We start from the raw sequence: 24,586 nt of genomic DNA, 5'->3' as shown, positions 1-24,586 counted from the left end.
TAGGAGCTGTGTAGTGTCTTTAATCCATTTTGAGTTTATTTTTGTGTATGGTATTAAATTTCATTTTTTTCTTTTTTTTTTTTTTTTTACATGTAGCTGTCCAGTTTTCCCAGCATCATTTATTGAAGAGACTATCTTCCCATCACTGTATAGTCTGGTCTCCTTTGTCATAGATTAATTGAGCACAGGTGCATGAGTTTATTTCTGGGCATTCTATTCTGTTCCATTGATCTATATATCTGTTTTTCTGCCAGTACCATACTGTTTTGATGACTATAGTTTTGCAGGATAATCTTGAGTCAGAGAGCCTGATCCCTCCAGCTCTGTTTTCCTTTCTCAAGATTGTTTTGATGATTTGGGATCTCTTGTGCCTCCATACAAATTTTAAGATTTTCTGTTCTACTTTTGTGAAAAATGTCATTGCTAATTTGATAAGGATTGCATTTGATCTGTAGATTGCCTTGGGTAACACAGTTATTTGGACAATAGTGATTCTTTCAATCCAAGAACATAATATATTTTTTCATCTGTGTCATCTTTGGTTTCTTTAATCAGTGTCTAATAGTATTCCATGTACAGGTCTTTTGCACCCTGGGTAGATTTATTCCTAGGTGTTTTATTTTGTTCTATTTTTTTGAAGCAATGATAATGGAATTGTTTCCTTAATTTCTCTTTCTGATGTTTCACTTTTAGTGCATAGAAATGCAAAAGATTTCTGTCTATTAATTTTGTGTCCTACAACTTTACTGAATTCATTGATGAGCTCTAGTAGTTTTCTGGTAGTATCTTTAAGGTTTTTTATGTATAGTATCATGGCAGTTTCACTTTTTTTTTTTTTTCCCAATTTGGATTCCTTTTATTTTCTTCTCTGATTGCTGTAGCTAGGACTTCCTAGCTATGTTGAATATAAGTGGCAAAAGTGGACATCCTTGCCTTGTTCCTGATCTTAGAGGAAATGCTTTCAGCTTTTCACCATTGACTATGATGTTATCTGTAGGTCTGTCTTATACAGCCTTTATTCTGTTGAGGTATGTTTTCTTTATGGAGAAGGAAATGGCAACCCACTCCAATATTCTTGCCAGAAAATTCCATGAACAGAGGAGCCTGGAGGGCTACAGTCCATGGAGTTGCAAAGAGTCAGCTTTGACTGAGCAACTGAGCATGTGTTTCCTTTATGCCCACTTTCTGGAGAGGTTTTTTTTTCATCATAAACCGGTGCTGAATTTTATTAGAAGCTTTTTCTGCTTTTATTGAGATGATCATATGGTTTTTATCCTTCAGTTTGTTGATGTGGTTTATCACACTGCTTGATTTGTGAATATTGAAAAATCCCTGCATCCCTGGGATAAATCCCACTTAATCATGGTACTTGAGCCTTTTAATGTATTGTTGGATTAGAATTGATAGTATTTTGTTGAGGATTTCTGTGTCTGTGTTCATCAGTGATGTTGGCCTGTAATTTTCTTATCTGTGTGGTATCTTTGTCTGATTTTGGTATCAGAGTGATGGTGGCCTCATAGAATGATTTTGAGAATTTTCCTTCCTCTGCCATTCTTTCAGAACAGTTTCAGAAGGGTAGGTGCTAGCTCTTCTCTAAATGTTTGATAGAAGTCACCTGTGTCCTGGACTTTTGTTTGTTGGGAGTTTTAAAATCACAGTTTCCATTTCAGTGTGTATGATTGGGCTATTCGTATTTTTTATTTCTTCCTGGTTCAGTCTTGAGACTGCATCTTTTTAAGAATCTGTCCATTTCTTCCAGGTTGTCCATTTTATTGTCATACAGTTGCTTGTAGTAGTCTCTTATGATATTTTGTATTTCTGTGGTGTCAGTTGTAACATTTTTTGCATTTCTAATTTTATTGAGTCCTCTCTCTATCTGGCTGAGACTTTATCAGTTTTATCTTTTCAAAGAATCAGCTTTTAGTTTTGTTGATCTTTGCTGTTGTCTTCTTTGTCTCCATTTCACAAAGTTTTCTTTATGAAAACTTTTCTTTATGTTTTCTTTTCTTCTACTAACTTTAGGTTTTGTCTGTTCTACTTTCTCTAATTGCTTTAAGTGTAAGGTTAGGTTGTTTATTTGAGATTGTTCTTGTTTCCTGAGGTAAGACTGTATTGCTAATAAATTTTCCTCTCAGAACTACTTTTGCTACATCCTACAGGTTTTGGATCAGTGTGCTTTCATTTTCATTTATCTCTAGGTATTTTTTGATTTCCCCTTTGATTTCTTCAGTGATCCATTGTTTGTTTAGTCTTGTTTAACCTCTATGTGTTTGTGTTTTTATTTTTTTTTCTTGTACTTTATTTCTAATCTCAAAGTGTTGTAGTTGGAAAACATGCTTGATATGACTTCAGTTTTCTTAAATTTACACTCACTTTTGGCCAAGCATGTGGTCAGTCCTGGAGAATATTGCATGTGCACTTGAGAAACATGTATTCTTCTGCTTTTGAATGGAAAGCTCTATAAATATAAATTAAGTCTATCTAATCTAATGTGTTATTTAATGCCTGTGTTTCCTTATTGATTTTCTGACTGGATGATGTATCCATTGATGAAAGTGGGATGTTAAAGTCCCCCACTATTATCTTGTTACTGTCAATTTTTCGCTTTATGGTTGTTATGATTTGTCTTATGAATTGAGGTGCTTCTTTGTTGGGTACATATATATTTGCAATTGTTATTTCTTCTTGGATTGATCCCTTCCTTGATCATTATGTAGTGTCCTTCTTTGTCTCTTATAACAGTCTTTATTTTAAAGTCTATTTTGTCTGATATGAGTATGACTACTCCAGCTTTCTTTTGATTTCCATTTGCATGGAATACCTTCTTCCATCCCCTCACTTTCAGTCTGTATGTGTCCCTAGGTCTGAGATGGATCTCTTATAGACAGCATATGCACAGGTCTTGTTTTTGTAGCCATTCAAACAGTCTCAGTCTTTTGGTTGGTGCATTTTATCCATTTGCATTTAAGGTAATTATCAGTATGTGTGTTCCTATTGCCATTTTCTTAATTATTTTGGGTTTGTTTTTGTAGGTCTTTTTTCTTCCTTTCCTCTTTTGTTCTCATCTCTTGTGGTTTGATGGTCATCTTTAGTGTTATGTTGGGTTGCTTTTTTTTGTGTGTGTGGGTATATCTATTGTAGTTTTTAGGTTTTCCTCTTCTATGAGATTTTGATATAGCAGTCTATAGATGCACAGGTTGTTTTAAGTTGCTAGTCTCTTTCCTACCTAGAGGAGTTCCTTTTGTTTTTGTTGTAAAGCTTTTCTGATGGTGTTGAATTCTTGACTTTTGCTTGTTTGGAAAGCTTTTGATTTCTCCCTCAAATCTGAATGATATGCTTGCTGGGTAGAGTATTCTGGGTTGTAGTTTCCTCCCTTTCATCACTTTAAATACATTGTGCCACTCCCTTCTGGCTTGCAGAGTTTCTGCCTAGAAGTCAGCTCATAACCTTAGGGAAGTACCCGTGTATGTTGTCATTTTCCCCTTGTTGATTTTAATAATTTTTCATTGTCTTTAATTTTTGTCAGTTTGATTACCATGTGTCTTTCTGTGCTCTTCTTTGGGTTTATCCTGCCTGGGACACGCTGCACTTCCCAAACTTGGTTGAGAGGTTTCCTTTCCCATGTTCGAGAAGTTTTCAGCTATAGTCTCCTCAAATATTTTATTAGATCCTTTTTCTATTTCTTACCATTTTTGAACTACCACAATGCAAATGTTGGTGTGTTTAATATGTCCCAGAGGTATCTTAGGTTGTCTTTATTTCAGTCTTTATTTTGTTCAGTGGCAGTGATTTCCACCATTCTGCCTCCTAGGTCACTTATTCCTTCTTCTGCCTCATTTATTCTTTGATTCCTTCTAGTATCTATTTAATTTCAGTTATTGTACTTTTTGTCTCTGTTTGTTGTTCTTTAGTTCTTCCAGGTCTATATTAAACATTTCTTGCATCTTCTCAATCCTTGCCTAAATCATTTGTCCAAGATCCTGGATCGTCTTCACTATCATTATTCTAAATTCTTTTTCTGGAAGGTTGCCTATCTCTACTTAATTTCATTGCTTTTCTGGGGTTTTATTTTGTTCCTTCATCTGAGACATAATCCTCCATATTTTCATTTTCTCCAACTTTCTGTGATAGTGGTTTTCATTCAACAGGCTGCAGGATTGCAGTTCTTGCTTCTGCTGTCTACCTTCTAGTAGATGGAGTATCTAAGAGTTTTGTGCAAGTTTCCTGATGGGAGGGACTGGTGGTAAGTAGAGCTGGGTCTTGCTCTTGTGGGACAAGTCTGTGCTCAGTTAAACTTTAACCCACTTGTCTGCTGATGGGTATGGCTGTGTTCCTTCCCTCTTGGTGGTTTGGCCTGGAGCAGCCCAACACTGGAGCCTATAGGCTGTTTGGTGTGGATAATGGTGACCTCATGGAGGCCTCATGCCAATGAGTACTTCTGAGAACTGCTGCTGTCAGTGTCTTTGTCTCCATGGTGAACCATAGCTGCCCCCCACTTCTGCAGAGACCCTCCAGCACTAGCAGGTAAGGTCTGGTTCAGTCTCCTGTGGGGTCACTGCTCCCTTCCCCTGGGTTCTAATGTGTACCAGATTTTGTGTGTGCCCTCCAAGAGTGGACTCTGTTTTCCCCAATCCTGTGGAAGTCCCGCAGTCAAATCCCACTGGCCTTCAAAGTCAGGTTCTCTGGGGATTCCTTCTCCTGTTGCCAGACCCTCACATCGGGAAGCCTGACATGGGGCTCAGAACCTTCGCTCCAGTGGGAGAAATTCTGTGATATAATTGATCTCCAGTTTGTGAGTAGCCCACCTGGTGATGATGTGATTTTATTTTATCATGATTGCACCCCTCCTACTATCTCACTGCAGCTTCTCCTTTGTCTCTGGATATGTGGGATATCTTTTTTGGTTGGTTCTAGCATCTTCCTGTCCATGATGGTTCAGCAGTTTGTTGTGATTCCAGTGCTCTCTCAAGGAGTGAGTGCACATCCTTCTACTCTGCCATCTTGAACCAATTCAAGGGCTATACCAGTGTGTTAATCAGAATATATACAAGATAATTCCCAGAAATGGGAAAAGCCTCGACTAAAGTAACACATAGGGAAGGAAAGGAAGTGGATAAAAGCATGAGGACTTGGTAAATGGCCAGAAGGAACAACTTCAGTTTCCTTTTTAGGGTAAGAACATTGGGGTGCATGTATCATTTCTGATCATGTTTTCCTCCAGATATATGCCCAGGAGTGGGATTGCAGGGTCTTGTGGTAGACCTATTTTTAGTTTTTAAAGAAACCTCCATACTGTTCTCCATAGTGGCTGTATCAATTCACATTCCCACCAACACTGCAGGAGAGTTCCCTTCTCTCCACACCTTCCCTGGCATTTATTGTTTGTGGATTTTTTTGGTGATAACCATTTTGACTGGTGTGAGGTGTTATCTCATTGTAGTCTTGATTTGCATTTCTCTAACACTTAGCAATGTTGAGTTGAGAATACCCAGATCAAAGTGGGTAGATGTTTCTTGCCTTCATCAAGGTAAGAACTAAAGGAAAAGGTGCTTATTTGAGGGTTGAGAATAGGGTGACTTTAGTTTGGGATGCGTGGAGTTTGGGATATTTTGAGAAAATTTAGGGAGTTCTCTCATAAAGACTAACATATAAATATACATTTATTATAGACTCTGACAGGGCAAATACAAGCATGGCATCACATTTATTGACTAGACCTTTGCTAAAAACATTTTTTTTAATAGATAAGTTCAGAAGAATTTCTGGGAGAAGTATTAATACTTATTAATCTTTATTATTAAATTTTGTTTCCTGGTCCTGAAACTTATAGAAAAGATCAAAAACTTTCTCCAGAATAAAATTTAAAAGACCCTCCTTCAGTCCTGAAATTGGGGTATGTGTGTAATGTGTTAGTTAGTTGCTCAGTTGTGTCCGACTCTTTGCGATCCCATGGACTAACCTGCCATGCTCCTCAGTCTATGAGATTCTCCAGGAAAAATACTGCAGTGGTTTGCCATTCCCTTATTCAGGGGATCTTCCCAACCCATGGATCAAACCCAGGTCTCCTGCATTCAGGCAGATTCTTTACCATCTGAGCCACCAGGGAAGCCCCAAAACTGGGGTAGAAAATTTTAAGCAACTATTTCTTGGTGATTTACTTTCCATAATATATGAAGTGTTTATCCATGAACTTCATCTTGGGTCTCGGTTCTGACACACAAAATAGAAACTTTAGTTTTCACACTTATTTAGACATTATTATCACTTGTGTCACTTGTTATGTTTTATTGGATTCCAAATTACAAAGCATGAACTATTGAAATAGTTATTAGCAGCAATAATGAATAATTGAAATAGGTAGTAGCAGCAATAATGCAGTGAATCTCAAGGAATTAATTTTAACATTTTAAGAATTGTTTAAGAATACATTTGTTTTACCTTTTTCTAAAAATAGAGAAGGTTCCAGTTGCTTCTACAACCTATGTCTCACAATTTTTTGATAACTTAGCTTAAAGATGTGACTAGAAAATGTATTAATAATGTTATTATGTAGGTTTCTTGTACTACTATGAAACAGGAATTTACTTAATGTGGTTAAAAAAATGAAACTAATAGAGGTAGTGAAATTATGAGGAAACTTGAGTCTAACACTTGAAACTCCATGTCTGCATAGACAGCAGATATGTTATAATCTTCTTGGGAAAAATTGTGAAAGTCTCTTGATTGAGAGAGAGAGGCTTGCTCTGAAGTTTGTCCTGCAGCCTTGCAAACACAGGTATAGTCTAATATAAAGTAGCATCAAGTTACTCAAACCAGACCTAAGAAATCAAAATTCTAATTTACAGTGAGAAATCAAGAATTAATGTACAGCAGATGTGATGTGAATCTGTCTCCAATGGTAACCTTCCAGCCAGTGTAAGAGCTGGGGATTTGATAGGATAAAACATTATATTAAGCCCAAGGGAGTCAATACAATGAGATACATGATGCCACCCCTCATTCTTAACAAGTTTATAGGCAAATTTACTGCAACAAATACACACAAATGCATATAACTAAAGAGAGATCTAGATGAGCAGTGAGCTGAGTGCTGAATCAGAATGGGGCAAAGCTGACTTTCTGTTGATAAGACTTTTGACAAGAACTCTGAGTTAAGCCAGCAGTGAAGAACCAGGTATACTTCTAGGAGGTGAAGGAAAGAGATCATTCCAGAGCCAAGGAAATCTGCAGCGTTTTTATGTACTAGTATTTGGTTTCCTTGAAGCTATTTTTTTTAACTAATCCCTTTCAACCTGCTTTGTGTATTAGACACATTATTCAACCCACCTCATACTCTGCCTTTTATTCTAGCTTCACTCAGATAAGCTGAGGTACCTCACCTCAGCCAAACTGCAAGAGCCCCCACTTTCTACCTCAGAGCTCCTCTGAAATCATAGCTGTTTAGCTCTGGAGCATGTGCATAACTGGGAATGGTCAAAGGCCACCTTTGACCTCCGCAGGATGGGAGTGGGTGGATAAATGCTCCCTCTTTCCATCCCTGGGGTGTGGTCTTCATAGGCTTATTCTGCACACCTCTTTGGACCATCTTGAAATGCACCCTGCTGCTTTCCATCCCTCCGTGTTCCCCTCTCCTAGCCCCCTACTCCTGTTCTGTGGAGCACCTCGCCAAATGGTTCTCTTTCCATCCAGAATCCCAGGCTCTGATTTCTGGAGAGAGTGAGAGCTAAAATACCAACTTAGGATTTTGTTGCCTGGAGATTGATTATTCATTAGTTATTTTCTTAGTGACTCTGATGAAGAGACTAAGCAAATCTAAAAACCAGGTATGCATTTACTTTAAGTCCTTTCAGAGAAGGAAAGGTGCAAAGCCAGGGTACAGAGAAGGAAGCTGAGTGACTGTGCTCATTGAACATGAAAGAGAAAAGCAATTCGAGGATCATAGTAAACTATTAGCTAAAACTAATCTGAATAGATTAAGTTGCAATTTTGCTTTTATATTTTCTCTGACATGCTCTGCTTTCTCATGTTTCTTTTTCCCCTCTATCTAACTGACTGACTACATTAGGGGAAAATTGTATTGCTCAGGGTTGAACACCGCTTCCTCTTTCATAAATGAAGTGCTAGCAGACTTAGGTTCCAACTATGGGAAAAAGTGATTTCGGCCATGTTTGACTGTTTTACAAATTCTAAGAGCGTGACGAATTTTTTTTTCAACTGAAAACAATTAACTTATAGAAAATAATAGAATACATAGGTAAAGAAAAGAAATTCAATTTGGATGTTTGGGTTTTTACATAGAGAAATCAAAAATTGATGGGGCTTCTTTTCATCTTTATTTGTGGAAGGAAAAACTTTTTTAGAAAGTAATATTCTCAGTCATTCAATAAATATTTATCAAGTGCATTGATTCTAAGGATGTTGCTGTTAGAAATGTTTAAGTCTCATTTTCACGAACATGGCATTTGCCCCTTGGGCATCTGAACGTCCTCTAGGCTTGTTACCCGAGCTTAAGGACATAACGACTTGAGTTATTTTAGACTAACTTCTGTGAATGTTCAGATAAATTTCACTTTGGGGTCAGGAACACACACATGTAATCTAGATCCATCACAGAAACATTATTGTGCCAGCTCTAGCATTCCCAGGATATGCGGTCATAAGCAAAAGTCGCCCCTACCTTCACAGAGCCTGCATAGAGCATGGTTGAGATTAGAATTATGTGATATTTTTCTACGTTTTTGCTATTACAGTTTCCACACCAGTCACTTCACAACATGGAGGGTTTTTTTTTTTTTAATAGAAAAGCATAAGGCTTAAACTAATCAAGTATTTAAGAAAAAAAAATTTTAAATGCATGAGACTGGACAACCGGGAAGAGTTGATATATGGAGAAAACACTGAGGAACGGAGGACATCAATTAGAGGTAGCACAAGAAACTCAGATTTTGGCTTAATTCTCAAAGCACTTGCTAAATTGGTCAGTGTGTTAGCAGCAAATTTTTCTCATTGAATTCCCCTGAGGACTGGGTAAAAAAAAATTTTTTTCCCTTATATGGGGGCATATGAATGTCAAAAAAGCACAGATTTGCAGAAGTTTGTTATTTGTGGTAAGAAAAAGGGGTAGTACCAGTAACAGTGAAACAGCCATCCTTTCTCATTTCCCTCCAAGTTCACTGGTGCTAAGGGTGGACGAGAATGCAGGAGAAAAGCTGGGAAGAGGCTGAGGCTGTAGCATTCATGGTCCAAGATCAGTTTGGAAAGCATATTTATTATATTTGGGAGGAGCAGAAAGGACTTTTCTGTGGATGTTGCCCACAATTATCCAACTGTGGTCAATTGACTCAGTAACAATTAGACTCTCTTTCATCACCAGAAACCTGGTGAATAGGTAGTCTGCACCTGCCTATGTTTATCACTGCCATTACTTCCACTTCACCATTTTTTTTTTTAAATAAGAATTTTATTTTTTAATTTTTTTTCATTTATTTTTATTAGTTGGAGGCTAATTACTTTACAATATTGTAGTGGTTTTTGTCATACATTGACATGAATCAGCCATGGATTTATATGTATTCCCCATCCCGATCCCCCCTCCCACCTCCCTCTCCACCCGATTCCTCTGGGTCCACTTCACCATTTTTAAACAAAGCCCACCATTATGGTCATGACTTGACTGAGAATAAAGTGATTTTCCTGCTCAAGATCTTTCTTTAACAGTTATAACATTAGCTGATTAGCACAGCTTGACCGAGTCCCAGTCTATCACCTTGTTGGGCCAAGGTGCCATTGATGCTCTAATATTAAGTTTCTAATTTTAGTGCTCATTTCATAGACAGTCTTTGCATAAAATATATATATATATATATACATATATGGACTTCCCTGGTGGTCCAGTGGTTAAAACACTGCATTCCCAATGCAGGGGGCCTCGGATTCGATCCCTGGTCAGGGAACTAGATCCCATGTGCTGCAACTAGGAGTTCGCATTCTGCAACCAAAGATTCCACATGCCTCAGCCAAATAAATAAAATACTGAGTCAGTTTTGAATGTTGAAAGCAGATAATCATATTTAAATATTGTATCTGAGCTTTCTAGTATCTTAACCACTAAAAACTTAGTATGTCCAAAACTAAACATATGCTCCCTCCCAGACGTGTTTCCCTTCTGCTCCCACTCTCAGTGATGATACAATACCCATCTGCTGAGTCGCAGCCCAGAATCTGAGTCACTCTGGCCTCCTCCCACCTCCCTGATGACCTGAATATAAAGTTTCTCTTTAACCTGAGCAGCTGTGTGATGGTTTCGGAGGCAGAGAAATGAATGCTGTACATACTATTTCTTTTCTTCATCTTGCTCTCTTCCTATGTCCTCCTCCCTTTTATAGATATTTATTGAATACCTATGGCTTCCCAGGTGGCTCAGTGGTAAAGAATCCACTTACCAATACAAGAGACATGGGTTCATTCCCTGGGTTGGAAGATCCCCTGGAGAAGGAAATGGCAACCCACTCTAGTATTCTTGCCTGGAAAATCCCATGGACAGAGGAGCCTGGCAGGCTACAATCCACAGGGTCACAGAAGAGTCGGACATGACTTAGCGACTAAACAACAACAAAAATTGAGTACTTGTTGTGGGCCAGACACAGTATTAGGTGCTGAGGAAACAAGTTCATAGGCTGGGAGCAGGAGCAGATGTGTAAGTTACATTAGACCAACAGACCTCCATACAAGGTAGAGCGAGTCAGTCCCTATAAAGGGGGTGCTGCTTCCTGAGTCTTAAATAACTGTTTTGAGATTACTCGGTAGTCAACAAGGGGGAAAATCTCAGGCAGAGGAAACAGCATATGCAAAGTCAGAGGTGTTGGACCAGCTCATGGTAGGCCAGAGAACTGTGTGTAATGGTTTCGAGATCACGTGGAGTGCAACTAGATAGGGAGGCAGAAACCAGGTCATGAAGGCCCAAGAGGATAAGTCAAAGAATTTTAATTCTAGGAAGTGGAAGCCATTGACAATTGGGGGTATTCAAGTAAACAAATTAGTTTTGCATTTTAGAAAGGTCACTCTGGCAAAGTATGAAAAATGGATTAAAAGTCAGAGACCTTGGGGGGGGAAAGGCCTCTTCATAGTTTAGACTAGTTGTGATATTGAAACTAGCATAGAAATGGTCTTCCCTGTGTCTCAATAATAGAGAATCTACCTGCCAATGCAGGAGACACAGGTTTGATCTCTGGTTCTGGAAGATCCCACATGCTGCGAACAGCTAACCCTGTACACTGCAATGACCGAGCCTGTGCTCTAGAACCCGGAAGCTACAACTACTGAGCCTGTGTGTGGGAATTGCTGAAACCCAAGCGTCCTAGACCCTGTTCTCTGCAACAAAAGAAGCCACCACAAGGAGAAACACAAGCACCGCAACTAGAGCGTAGCCCCTGCTTGCCACAGCCAGAGAAAAGCCTGTGTGCGGCAACAAAGACCCGCACAGCCAAAACCAAATAAATTTGTTTTTTTTTAACTAGCATAGAAAGGAAGAGCTAAGGAGGCACTTACTAATAGGAGAGCAATTTAGGAACTTTTGATTAAATATGAGTTGTGGAGGAGAGAGGAGACCTGGATGGACTTGGGTTTTAGGCTGAAAGACCACAAAGCTAGAAAGCAGAGGGTGGAGGACGGATTGGAAGAGAATATGAATTTTGCTTTGGATATTTTTAATTCCTAGTGCTAAAGGAATCATCCAGAAGGTATTGTGCTGTTGGGGATAAAGTGGAACTCCTGGGAAAAGTAAGGAAAAGGCAAGTAGAGGAGGCGGTGCTTCAGGAGATTGTTATTCCAGAGACCATGGGAGGAAAGAGCTTTAAGAATAAGTGGTCACCAGGGTCATATGCTTTTGGAAGTTCATGTGACGTTAGGATTCGAGAATTTCATTTGTGATCCAGAGAGGGCTGCTATGGCTGGTTAGCTTTGAGCTGCAAGACGGTAACCTGAATGGGGATGAGCCACTGCAGAGAGGGAGCTTTAGGGTACAAGCTTTAGGAGCAAGAAGATACAGGATGCAGTGAAGTTCCTCATGAAAGTGAGAGCCACTTAAGGAAAGTGGTGGGACCCAGGACATGGGTGGAGGGATGGAGGAGACCAAGAAGGGTGAGATGGACACAGGAGCTGTGAGGATCAATTCACAAAATTATCAAGAACTTGAGGAATCCACAGGTGATAGTTTCTATCATTTCTACAAAGTAGGAATCTAATGTCATTTGTGAAGAATTAAGCAGGAGACACCTCTTCCATTGAAGGAGGCAGAAAGGCAACAGCCAGAAGGAGGAAATCAAGGCATCTGAAAAGAGTTAAACAGACCTGGCTTCCAGCAACCCACTGACTCAGGACTTGAACCAGGCCCCGCCAAAGACTTTCTCCCAATTCTACGCTTCCTCGGTTCTGTTGAGTTTTCACCAGGCCTTTTTTTTTTTTTCTTTTTCTTTAAATACAAAAGAGAGAAGAGACTTTCTAGTATTAAGGGAGGGGAACTAAAAAATAAAATAAAAAACTCCTCAATCTTTTATAAATGTGTTTAAAATTGGGTTTTTTTTTTTTGGTCCATTGTCTCAAATTCATCTGATCTCCTATTAGCTCAGTTTTGGAAACTGCCTGCCGCCGACCCTCCAGGACAGACAGGCTGAGGACAACTTTATGACCCAGAGCCGAACAAGATGCACTGTGGGAGGTTACTATGTATCCTGAGAATAATTGGAACCACACTTTTTGGAGTTTCTCTCCTCCTTGGAATCACAGCTGCTTATATTGTTGGCTACCAATTTTTCCAAACGGATAATTACTATTTCTCTTTTGGGCTATACGGTGCAGTTTTAGTATCACACCTCATCATCCAAAGTCTGTTTGCCTTTTTGGAACACCGGAAAATGAAAAAATCTCTAGAAACCCCTGTTAAGTTGAACAAAACTGTTGCTCTCTGCATTGCCGCGTATCAAGAAGATCCAGGCTACTTACGGAAATGTTTGCAATCTGTGAAAAGGCTAACCTACCCCAGAATTAAAGTTGTCATGGTCATAGACGGAAACTCAGAAGATGACCTTTACATGATGGACATCTTCAGTGAAGTCATGGGCAGGGACATGTCAGCCACGTATATCTGGAAGAGCAACTTCCACATGAAGGGTCCTGGTGAGAAAAATGAGTCACATAAAGAGAGCTCACAACATGTCACCCAGTTGGTCTTGTCCAACAAGAATATCTGTATCATGCAAAAATGGGGTGGAAAAAGAGAAGTCATGTACACGGCTTTCAGAGCACTGGGACGGAGTGTGGATTATGTACAGGTCTGTGATTCAGACACCATACTTGACCCTGCCTCATCGGTGGAGATGGTAAAGGTTTTAGAAGAAGATCCCATGGTTGGAGGTGTTGGGGGAGATGTCCAGATTTTAAACAAGTATGATTCCTGGATCTCTTTCCTCAGCAGCGTGAGATACTGGATGGCTTTTAACATAGAAAGGGCCTGTCAGTCTTATTTTGGGTGTGTCCAGTGCATTAGCGGACCCCTGGGAATGTACCGAAACTCCTTACTGCAGGAATTTGTGGAAGACTGGTACAATCAAGAATTTATGGGCAGCCACTGTAGTTTTGGAGATGACAGGCACCTAACGAACCGAGTGCTGAGTCTGGGCTATGCAACGAAATACACAGCTCGATCCAAGTGCCTTACTGAAACACCTAAGGAATATCTCAGGTGGTTAAACCAGCAGACCCGTTGGAGCAAGTCCTACTTCCGAGAGTGGCTATACAATGCAATGTGGTTCCACAAACATCACCTGTGGATGACCTATGAAGCCGTCATCACTGGGTTCTTCCCTTTCTTTCTCATTGCCACAGTAATCCAGCTTTTCTACAGGGGTAAAACCTGGAACATACTCCTCTTCTTGTTAACTGTCCAGTTAGTGGGTCTCATAAAATCATCTTTTGCCAGCTGCCTTAGAGGAAACACCATTATGGTCTTTATGTCCCTCTATTCAGTGTTATACATGTCAAGTTTACTTCCCGCCAAGATGTTTGCAATTGCGACGATTAACAAAGCTGGGTGGGGTACTTCTGGAAGGAAGACCATTGTTGTTAATTTCATAGGACTCATCCCCGTAACAGTTTGGTTCACAATCCTCCTGGGTGGTGTGGTTTTCACCATTTATATGGAATCTAAAAAGCCATTTTCAGAATCAAAACAGACAGTTATAATTGTAGGAACATTGCTCTATGTATGCTACTGGGTCCTGTTTTTGACATTGTATGTGGTTGTCATCAAGAAGTGTGGCAGGCGGAGGAGGGGACAACAGTACGACATGGCGCTTGATGTATGATCTTACATTTGGTGTTTGCAGTTATAGATGCAGACACATGCACACAATCTTCATCCCTCCAGGGGACTGTACGGTGTGTTGGCATCAAATAATGCCACCAAAGGAGACATATCGCTGCTGCTGGGACTTGAACAAAGACATTTGTATGGGCTTATTTTAATTCTGCCAAAGTAGAGTGACACACCAAGAAGGATGACTCAGATTTAACCTAATATTTCTATGAAAATGGGAAGAATTCTTTGTTCATGTGCTCTTTCCTTCCGTTTGCCTAACAGTGTTCTGCCCTATATACCTCACTAATGATGACTTACCTGGGTTGTTGTTCAGTAGCTGAGTTGTGCCCGACTCTTAGCGACCCCATTAATGGCAGCACACCAGGTTTTCCAGTCCTTCACTGTCTCCTTGGATTTGCTCAAACTCATGTCCATTGAGTTATTATGGAAGAAAAGGATTTTGAAACTCAAGGGAAATTTCTTTCAACATATACAACCCTAACTTATGGACTGTGTTGATAGCTATTTTTTTTTTTTTTTTTTTTTAGAAAATTTTTCTGTTTAACTACCAAGTGAAATGCCAAAGGATATTTTACAGGCCATACTTTTATATAATTGTACTGTTTTAAAAGTTTGTATGCCAATCTTAAAACAAATTGTGCATATTTTTATATTTTACTCCTCTGCCAAAATTCACCTATTCTTCCTTTTTTTTTTTTTTTAAAATAAAAGAGGTTCTGAAAAAATTCATACTTGAAAAATGTCTACCCAAAATGTGAAGCTTGGTTGACTGATATTATTCATGATAGAAAGAATAAAGTGTTTCTTTCTTTCTACCTTTAAAATTGAATAGTTTATTTCTGTGAAAAAGTGCTTAAACTTTCAATATTTTAACTTTTTTCATTTATTTCATTTTTTAATATTCATTTATTTGGGAGCTCTTGTAACTGTTTATTTAGTTGCAGCCCACGGGATCTTCCAACTTCATTGCAGCACATGTGATCTTTAGTTGAGGCATGTGGGATCTAGTTCCCTGAGCAGGGCCCCCTACATTGGGAACAAGGAGTCTTAACCACTCCCACTGGATCACCAGGGAAGTCCCTTTCTTCGTTTATTTTAGAAAAGGCCAATATATCTGTCACACTTTGGAAGTAGAAATTCACACTTACATGTACCAAAAAGAAGTCCTTGAAAAGCAAAGCTAAAGGGGTAGAAAAATGCAATTTTTTCATAAGATTGAAAAAAAAAAAAGCGAGTGCTTGTTCTCAAAAGAAAGCACTAGGTATCCAGCAACAGATGAAATTTACATGTCAAAGACAGTCTTTGGAGATTCTCATAGTGTTTTTCCAGGCCATGAAGAAGCAAAGTGGGAAAAATTATCTGTGTAATTTGGACAAATACAGTACAGTTCATCATTTTGTTCTGTGACCTGTATTCACTGGATCCTGTCCATATGTTGAACATATTTCACCTACCTTTTTTTTTTTTCCCAAAGTTTTTTTTTTTTTCTAAAGTTCACTTTGTTGTTTAGTCGCTAAGTTGTGTCTGACTCTTTGCGACCCCATGGGCTGCAGCATGCCAGGCTTCCCTGTCCCTCAACGTCTCCCGGAGTTTGCTCAAACTCATGTCCATGAGATTTATATGGGTGAGTAGGATAAATTATAACAAGGATAAAGCATATAGATTCAAAACTGGCAGAATCAAGCTTTACCTATTATTATTTAACTTTCTAGGAAAGATTTTTTCTAAATTATACAGATAATTGCTTCATCTCTTCTGTTCTTGTCCTACATAAATATGTTCACATAGTAGACATGGTATCAAGGTTTAATATTAATAGCTGTATCAAGAATTGGCACATAAAAAATTGATGGACCAGGTACCCTCAGCCTGGTTCATTTAGCTACTCTGGGATCTTATTTATCCAGTTTGACTTTAGAGATGACCCATCTTGCCTTGTAGCTGGTGCTCTGTAGACCTGTGTTAAAAGCACAATTGAACACATGAAGAGCTGAATAAAAAGTATTGTGATGAAGCAGAAATGTGGAAAAGTGTTCAACCATGTGTTTTCTGCCTTTCTGCTTCCTTTTTATGCAGACACCTATATTCCATCCATTTTGCCTAAGAAAAAAACTGCACAGCCTACCTTCAGAGTACAAAAAGGTTCATAATGTTCTACAAAGTATACTTGCAGTGATTGGAGAGCTTGTGGGAAGCAAACAGACCATGTCATTAAGTGAGACTAACCTTGAGTTTGCCTTTCCAACTATTTATGTTCTAAGTTAAGCTTTCAGTTCAGTTCAGTCGCTCAGTCGTGTCCGACTCTTTGCCTTAGTAACATTCAAGTGTCAAATTCTCTCCTTCTTATAAAAGATTGAATGAATTGCCCGAATTTATTTTAGCAATTATTCAGTGTATTTCCATGGAATTTTTTGTAAATAAAATATTTTTGATAAGAAACAAAAGAATTAAGCAGGAGAGATAGGGTAGAAAGTGAGAGAATGTGGATGCTTTGGCCCAACTATTGAGGGGGATGAAAAGGGCTTCAGACCAGGGTTGAACCCTATTATTTTTTTAAAAACTATATTTATTTATTTTATTATTTATTTGGCTGCATTGGGTCTTAGTTATGGCATGCAGGGTTTTCAGTGTGTGATGTGGGATTTTTTTGTTGCAGCACTTGGGCTCAGTAGTTGCAAAGCACAGGCCTGCCTGTTTCAAGGCATGTGGGATACTAGTTCCCTGACCAGGGATTGAACTCAAGTCCCCGGCATTGCAAGGTGGACTCTCAACCAGGGAAATCCCAGATCTTATTCTTGGTTGAATGACAAGAAGGGTGAGAGGTCCAGCTCCTGCCTTACCCAGAATTCCATCCCTAAGGTTGAAGCACTTAGACCCCCTCTCTGATGCTCCAACTACACCCCTACCTTTGACCTGGTTCTTTGTGCTCTAGGCTCATTGCCTTTGATCAAGGGTGTGGTTTTTCCCCATTTGTAACAAGGACAAGGGCTTGCCAGGTGGCTCACTGGTAAAGAATCCTCCTGCCAATGCAGGGTACCTGGGTCTGATCACTGGGTCAGGAAGATCCAGTGAAGAAAATGACAACACACTCCACTATTCTTGCCTGGACAGAGGAGCCTGGTGGGCTACAGTCCATGAGGTTGCAAAGAGTCATACACGACTTAGAGATTAAACAACAATAACAAGGACAAACTGTGGTGTGACAGATTCCCCAACTCTAATAGAATGACTCTTCAAAAGCAGATGTGCTAGAATTGTTGGTTACACAGAAAAAGAAAGGCATCAGCCACTCAGTTCAGTGACATCCTAGCATTATTCCTTTTTTTTTTTCTTCCAGGGGTCTACTATGCAACTGCGTACTGGATGCCTACCGAGAAGAGAATACAAGTCAAAAATGTCCTGGACAGGAATGGGGATGCCTATGGCTTTTACAACAACTCTGTGAAAACCACAGGCTGGGGCATCCTGGAGATCAAAGCAGGGTATGGTTCTCGATCCCTGAGCAACGAGATCATCATGTTTGCCGCCGGCTTTTTGGAGGGTTACCTCACTGCCCCGTAAGTACCCCAGTCATGGTAGAGAACTGCAAGGCAACCTCTGTCCCTTTCTTTTTTTCAGCAGTAACATTTTTCTTCCTAGCATTGTACACTAGAATTGAAAAGTCACCGTGGTCCTTCTCAGATGATAGAAACATCGGAATTACATTTACAGCGACTTCCTTGGTAGTCCAGTGGTTAAGACACCGAGCAAGGGGCCTGGGTTCAATCCCTGCTCGGGGAACTAAGATCCTAAGTGCTGTGCAGTATGGCCTAAAGTTAAAAAAAAAAAAAAATCACAATTACATTTGTATCTATAGTCATGCCTGCCTAGAAGGAGCAAAGCTCCCAGTTGTGACATTTAAAACATTTCCCTCTCATGAAACTGTTGTAAAGACAGCTAAGCCATTTCATCTCACTAGTCATTCATTGTCAGGGAGAAAGCAAAGGGAGATGGAGTGGCTCTTTGAGAAGCACAAAACAGAGAGGGTTAATTAAAAATTAATTAAAAATAAAATGTAAGAGCATTTATTTTCAACTGTCCTAGAATGATACTTTCAAGTGGGCAAAGATTCAATCAAAAATTGAAATTTTGATGTCTTAACATGAATGTTCTATTGTTGTTTGATTCTTGAGTTCTTCCTTTGTCTAATGAAAATAACAAAAATGTAGTTATAATAATGCAATCATGATGCATCCTTTTTGGAGAACTCTTCCTTGGAGAAAGGAAAGTTGCAAATTATTTAAACAAGCCTCATTCTCCCTTTGATATAAAATATCTTGAGAACTTGGCTTTCTTCTTTTTATGCTCTGTGACCTAGATCGCTGAGTGCAAATTTAACCAAACCTTGTTTTCCCCTGTTGCAGCCTTACTCATAGTAAACACAGTGCTGGTCTTAATCTGTTTCTAAGTGCTGGCAATTATATCAAATGTTGAATGGCTAATTACTGGGCTCTGGCTGTTTTTTTTTTTTAACCTTAAACTAAAAATTCCTGTTTTTATCGTTCTACCAAATTTTTATTACCTTGCCATACAAGTCCCCTTAGTAGGGAACTCTCTATTTGGAGATGTAGAAAACTATAAAGTGAATACGATGTTTAAAAACATGTTTAAAACTGTTATTCTGCATGTAACAATCCAGACTTTTTTCTTTTTCCCTCCAAATCCTTATCTGTTTCTGGATCCACTGAATTCTCATTGCATTCTCTTTTTTAAAAAATTTTTATTTTTGGCTGTGCTGGGTCTTCGTTGCTGTGCAAGCTTTTCTCTAGTTGCGGCGAGCAGGGGCTACTCTCTAGTTGTGGTGAGCAGGGGCTACTCTCTTGGTGGTGGCTTCTCCTGTTACAGAGCACAGGCTCTAGGGCCCTCAGGCTTCAGTAGCTGGGGCTCCCAGGCTCTAGGGCTCAGGCTTAGTAGTTGAGGCACATGGGCTTAGTTGCCCCTCGGCTTGAGGAATCTTCCTGGATCAGGGATGGAAGACGGATGGAATCTGTCTGCATTGGCAGATGGATTCTTTACCACTGAGCCCCTAGAGAAGCTCCTGATTTCAGACTCTGAATCCGCCTTCCCTAGGATCCTGTAGCAGCAGCCTGGGGACCAGGGATCAGGAGTGAGGGAGGGGCCAGCCTAGGAAGCTCACTCATCACAGGATCCTTGAGGAAACGTTGGGAAATTCTCGGCAGCATTTCTGCTGCAGAAAACAGATGAAAAGTGATTTAATCATTAATCCTATGGGAGTCTGAGAGGAAGGCACCCCGGTGGACCAGAGCAGCCAACGGAGGCTTTGTGGAAGCAGTGAGTGGTGGGTCAAGCACGAGAACCTTAGACTTAGCCAAAATCATTCAAGGTGGAAGGTAACAGAAGAGAGCCCTCAAGAAAGGCACTGAGTCTGAATAAGTTGCATTTACAGTGACCAGGAGTGGAGGCTCCAATCGAGCAAGCAGGGACATCTGGTTTAAAAAGGCAGATGGCAGCCATGTCATGGAAGCTCTGGGTAGAGGCTCATTTGACGGTGGTCATTCTCTATTTCAAGCAGAGGTTTCTTGAATTGGAAAGACAGCCTCTCTGTTCATCTCCATCAGTATTTGTGATTGTGGAAACTCCCTGGCTGCTCATGATGGGCTTCCCCTGTGGGTGGTACCAGGAATCTGAGAGAAGCTTTGCTCTGCGCGGGATCTTGTTGTATCTCACTGAGCCCGAGAAGATGCTGGTGAGCAGGAAGTTGCCTGATAAAGGGTGGAAGAGGGTAGATGGAAGAGTGAGATCAATATTTGTATGTTTGAAGGAGAAGAAAAAGAGAAAGAGAGAAAGGAGAGGACAAAAAGGAAAGAGGAAAGGAAGGAAGGAAGGATGGAACAGAACAGGGAAGAGGAGAAGGAGGAGGAGGAAGAATTACCACCAAGGGATATCCCTGGCTGTCCTGCGGTTAGGACTCTGTGCTCTCACTGCCGAGGGCCCAGGTTAATTGCTGGTTACGGAACGAATTGCCCATGAGCTGCGTGACCAAACAAATAAATATATGCTACTATTTTTTTTTAAATTATAACCAAAACCCTCTTTTTATTTATTTTTTCCAATGTACATTTTGGCTATGCTGGGTCTTCACGTGACACACGGACTTAGTTCCCCAACCAAGGATCGAACCTGTGTTCCCTTCATTGGAAGGCAGATTCTTAACCATTGGACCACAAGGGAAGTCCCCCAAAACCATCTTTAGAAGGGCATTTCCCATAAGTTCCTTTCAGAGGCTGTCATTCTGACTGCATTACTGAGAAGTTCAGTAAGTAAGGGAATTTCTGAATCAGCACACATTCCAAGGCTCTGTGCCTTGCTCACAGCTCAGAGCCATGGGATATGGTCCAGCAAGCATCAAACAGACCCCTGGCAATGGGCTGGGGAAGAGGGAGGAGAGGGAAGTGGTTACCTGCTTCCTCTCTGATATGGTCCAGGGGGTGAAGGCTTAGTACACATTCTGTGGTGCAAGAGTTTAATTTGGAGAAAGTGCCAAATGAAGTAGAGAACTGGGGCTCACAGAGACACGAACTCTGGCAGGGAAGTAGGGTGGGAGGGGCAGGGGGATGTGGTTGGTGAGTGGCGACTGGAAGGTTTCCTGGAATTGAGACTCTTAGACCCAAGGCCCCATCAAAGAAGGACTGCAGCAGTAAGCGCTCCATGCACTGTCTCAGCTGAGCAGGGAGGCCGTGGGGCTCCCTCCGAGCAAAAGTATCGAGCATTCTCTGAAGCAAAGCAGAAGTAGCTTAAAATATCAACCCTCTGGAAGGACTGTAGCCACGGACCAGCGGTGGAGAAACAAGTCACAGGCTAGAGTCTTTTGTTTTCAGCTACACAAGGGGAGTCATATGAAAAGCAATAGCATCTTTATACCCAGGCATCATTTCATCCACTTACAACATATACTGCTGGAGACTATTTTGCAAAGTACAGTCCCACGTACCCAGATGCAGCCTTGGTGCCAGGGCAGAGAAGGTGAGTTTGTGCCAGAGGCCAGAAGAAAGAGCTGTCTTGTTTCCCTCTCATTTCACAGAGTTGCTCATGCAGCTGCCAGGAGCAGTGGAAGGTATAGGCCCGCCACTTTCTTCCACTTTTAAAATGGAGTGTTCCTTATAGCCTCCTGCACCTCCTGGGGGCAGAGGTGTGCGCAAGGTCGGAGATCATGGGATGAACGACTTGAGATAGACAAGGATGTTGGTTTGACGACCTCGGAAAATATCATTTGAAACATGAAATATTCAAGAAACCAAATCAAAACGCAAAGACATATCCTCATATGCTCCATCATGGCCTTTGAAGCATTCAGCAATTTGCTGCTTCTCTGAACTTTTGCAACACTCTCCTGGGTCCAACCCTTTGTATCAATTCTCTATGCTGAAGCTCACGGCCGTCTACCTGCGCTGCTTCTGCAGGGTGATCTCGTGTGGAGCAGCGGCACATCCAGCTTAGAGCAGGCACTCCCTGTTTTCTGGGGTTTCTCTCACTGGTTTGCTCTTCTTCATGTTCTGTTCTTCCTCTTCTTTCGATGCCTCACCCCCGTCCCCCGAGGAACCCCCTCCCTGCATGGTGCACCACGCGTTTCACATGCGCCCGTGAGCTGTGCCGTGATGCTCCTTCCACCTCTTGCACATCCCCTTCCTAGCAATTCTTCAAGCTATGATTCCTAAGAGCCAGATGCTGCTCTTCACATCTCTACTGATCAAAATACTGCTCAACCTCCAAGACCCGTCTCAGACGCTGTCTCCTTGATGAAGCTCTTTCTGATTCCATTTCTACTGGGTCAAAGCCCCATCCTTCTCCTCCACCATCTCTTAGTGCTTTGAGGACAGGGTCCCCCTCTTTCATCTGTGCATACCCCAGAAGCCCAGCACAGCACTTCTGCCACCAGCACTTACGTAACAGGCTTGTTAAGTTGAACTGAATCCTGTTGTTGTTCCAGTTTTATTAGAGATGAATCAGAAGTGTGAGCTACCTGTTTCCATGTAATGCCCTGTCTAGCAGCCTTGGCCAGATGGAATTTCCACCCCCTCCCCCTTTTTTTTTAAAACTCTACTGGGGTGGCTCCCTAAGAGTTGCAAATTAAGAGTCTCTGATGGCTCACTAATGAGGTAAAAGCTGATAAACAGCCATAGATTGATTTTTAATAAAATGAGTCATGAGACCTTTCTGGAAAGAATGGTGATGAGGGTGTGGGGACCTGGCCTGCTCTAGTTTTTAGCAAAGCAGCTGATCTCGTGCATTGCTGGAGCAGCTGCAGAAATGACTTCTTCAGGGTTTACCCAGCTTGGGTGAGTGAATTCCATGCAGCCAACACTTGTGCTGGGTTCTGGGAATGGAGAGACAGTGGGGAGTGAGTTCCTCAGTACTTTCCTCAGTCTTTTTGAGTTAATGTGTTGACACAACAGTTGCTGAAACTATGATGAAATGATATTCTAGCAAGATTTTGACACAAGTAGAGAAAGTAGAGAAAGCAGTCAAAAAGTAGAACCTTTTCAGTGTTTGTCTTATCATCAAGAGATACTTCAAGAATCTCCTCCATACCCCCAAACTTGCTCCTTTTGATATCAGAAACTGACTATGGCTTCTGGTCAAGGCTGTAGACACATCAAAGATAAGTAAGACACAGTTCCACCCTCAAATTTTCAAATGACACATCAACCAGTAATTATTTGGAACTTAACATGAACCACAAAATGGTGATGATGATGATAATGACTAGCATATGTATATATATATATAATTTAAAATATGTCAAGCATTGTTCAAAACATTTTATATATGTCAAATTACTTGTATGAGGTGTGTTAGTTGCTCAGTTGTGTCCAACTCTTTGCGACCCCATGGGCAGTAGCCCACCAGGCTCCTCTGTCCATGGGATTCTCCAGGCAAGAATACTGGAGTGGGTTGCCATTTCCTCCTCCAGGGGATCTTCCCAACCCAGGGACTGAACCCACAACTCTTGTGTCTCCTGCATTGGCAAGTGATTCTTTACCACTGAGCCACCTGGGAAGCCCATTAAATTATTTCATCCCCAACAGTGCTATAAGATATATATTATTTTTATCTCCATATCATTGATGAGAAAACTTGGGTACAGAGAAGTTCAGTAACTAGCTGAAAGTCACAAAGCTAGTAAGCAGAAGCCAGGTTTGGAAACAAGCTACCTGGCTATGGAGTCCATGCACATGGACACAGCACATACACAAATAGATTAATCACAATGGGATATACTAAAGGAGCCTGATCCAGTCTCAGACCCAGGAAGTGGGAAATCAAAACACCTAGGAAAGCATAGGAGAGAGCTCCTGACCAGCACTAAGTGAAACTTGCTCAGTCATGTCCGACTCTTGGCGACCCCATGGACTGTAGCCCACCAGGCTTCTCCGTCCATGGCATTGTCCAGGCAAGAATGCTAGAGTGGGCTGTCAAGTGATATGGTATTAACATAACGCAGATAGATTCAGGGAAAAGTGGGCACACACATGTCTTCATGATTGGCGCATACGAGTGTGTGAGAGATGGAAAGGTGGGTGAAGTCTCCACCAGCTTAGGGGGAAACTTACTGACTTTACATACCATAGGAGCTGGAACTAAATCTAACACATCCTTGACCTGGAGACTGGTGTGGATTCTGTCTGATGAGAATCCGGACACATGGAGAAGTTGGGAGTCTTTCATATGGTCAAAGAGCCCAGAAGGAGTGGGTCGAGCTTTGAGCTCAGAATTCAAATCCTCTGCTCTTATCTGCTGTCCTGTATTGCTATAGCACACACAAAGAATAGAGTCCCAGGGCCAAGGGTCAGAGAAGGGCCTCAGCCTCCTGAGGGGGCTGTGAGTGGGTTATGTTCCTCAGGGCCCCTGGATGGGGCAGAATCAGGAGAAGCCTCCACTTCTGATCTCAAGGTAGAGGTTTCTGTTCGCCTGCTCTGAATGTCAGAATCAAAAAAATTTAGCCCTCACCCAAAAAAGGAAGAAGCAATTTTAATAATTCTAGCCTAATTACCCTCCTCTGTCTCCATCTGTCCTATCTACTGTGATGTGGACCTCTGCAGCTCCACCCCCAAGTCAGGATGAATGTTCCTCTGTTTCAAGGTTTCTCAGCCTCAGCACTTTGACATCAGGGATTGAATTATCCTTTGTTGTGCACTGTAGGATGTTTAGCAA

At 41.0% G+C, this 24,586-nt stretch overlaps 2 protein-coding genes across 2 annotated transcripts in view; both read left to right on the top strand.

Annotated features, from left to right (window-relative positions):
• PLBD1 (phospholipase B domain containing 1) overlaps positions 1–24,586 on the top strand; it is an 86,546-nt gene that overhangs the window by 5,151 nt on the left and 56,809 nt on the right. Inside the window, exon 2 of the mRNA XM_043882377.1 lies at positions 17,712–17,931. Within this exon, the coding sequence (XP_043738312.1) occupies positions 17,712–17,931 (220 nt within the window). The remainder of the gene's footprint in view (positions 1–17,711; positions 17,932–24,586) is intronic.
• On the top strand, positions 12,611–14,360 carry LOC122680725 (hyaluronan synthase 2-like). The gene has a single exon (XM_043882376.1). It carries the CDS (start codon positions 12,702–12,704, stop codon positions 14,358–14,360), a length of 1,659 nt encoding a protein of 552 aa, XP_043738311.1. The 5' UTR covers positions 12,611–12,701.

This window comes from Cervus elaphus, chromosome 22 (assembly GCF_910594005.1).
Source record: "Cervus elaphus chromosome 22, mCerEla1.1, whole genome shotgun sequence".
In the NCBI taxonomy this organism is placed as follows: Eukaryota; Metazoa; Chordata; class Mammalia; order Artiodactyla; family Cervidae; genus Cervus; species Cervus elaphus.
The sequence above is the reverse complement of the archived record's forward strand: the minus strand, read 5'-3'. Positions and strand labels throughout refer to the sequence as shown.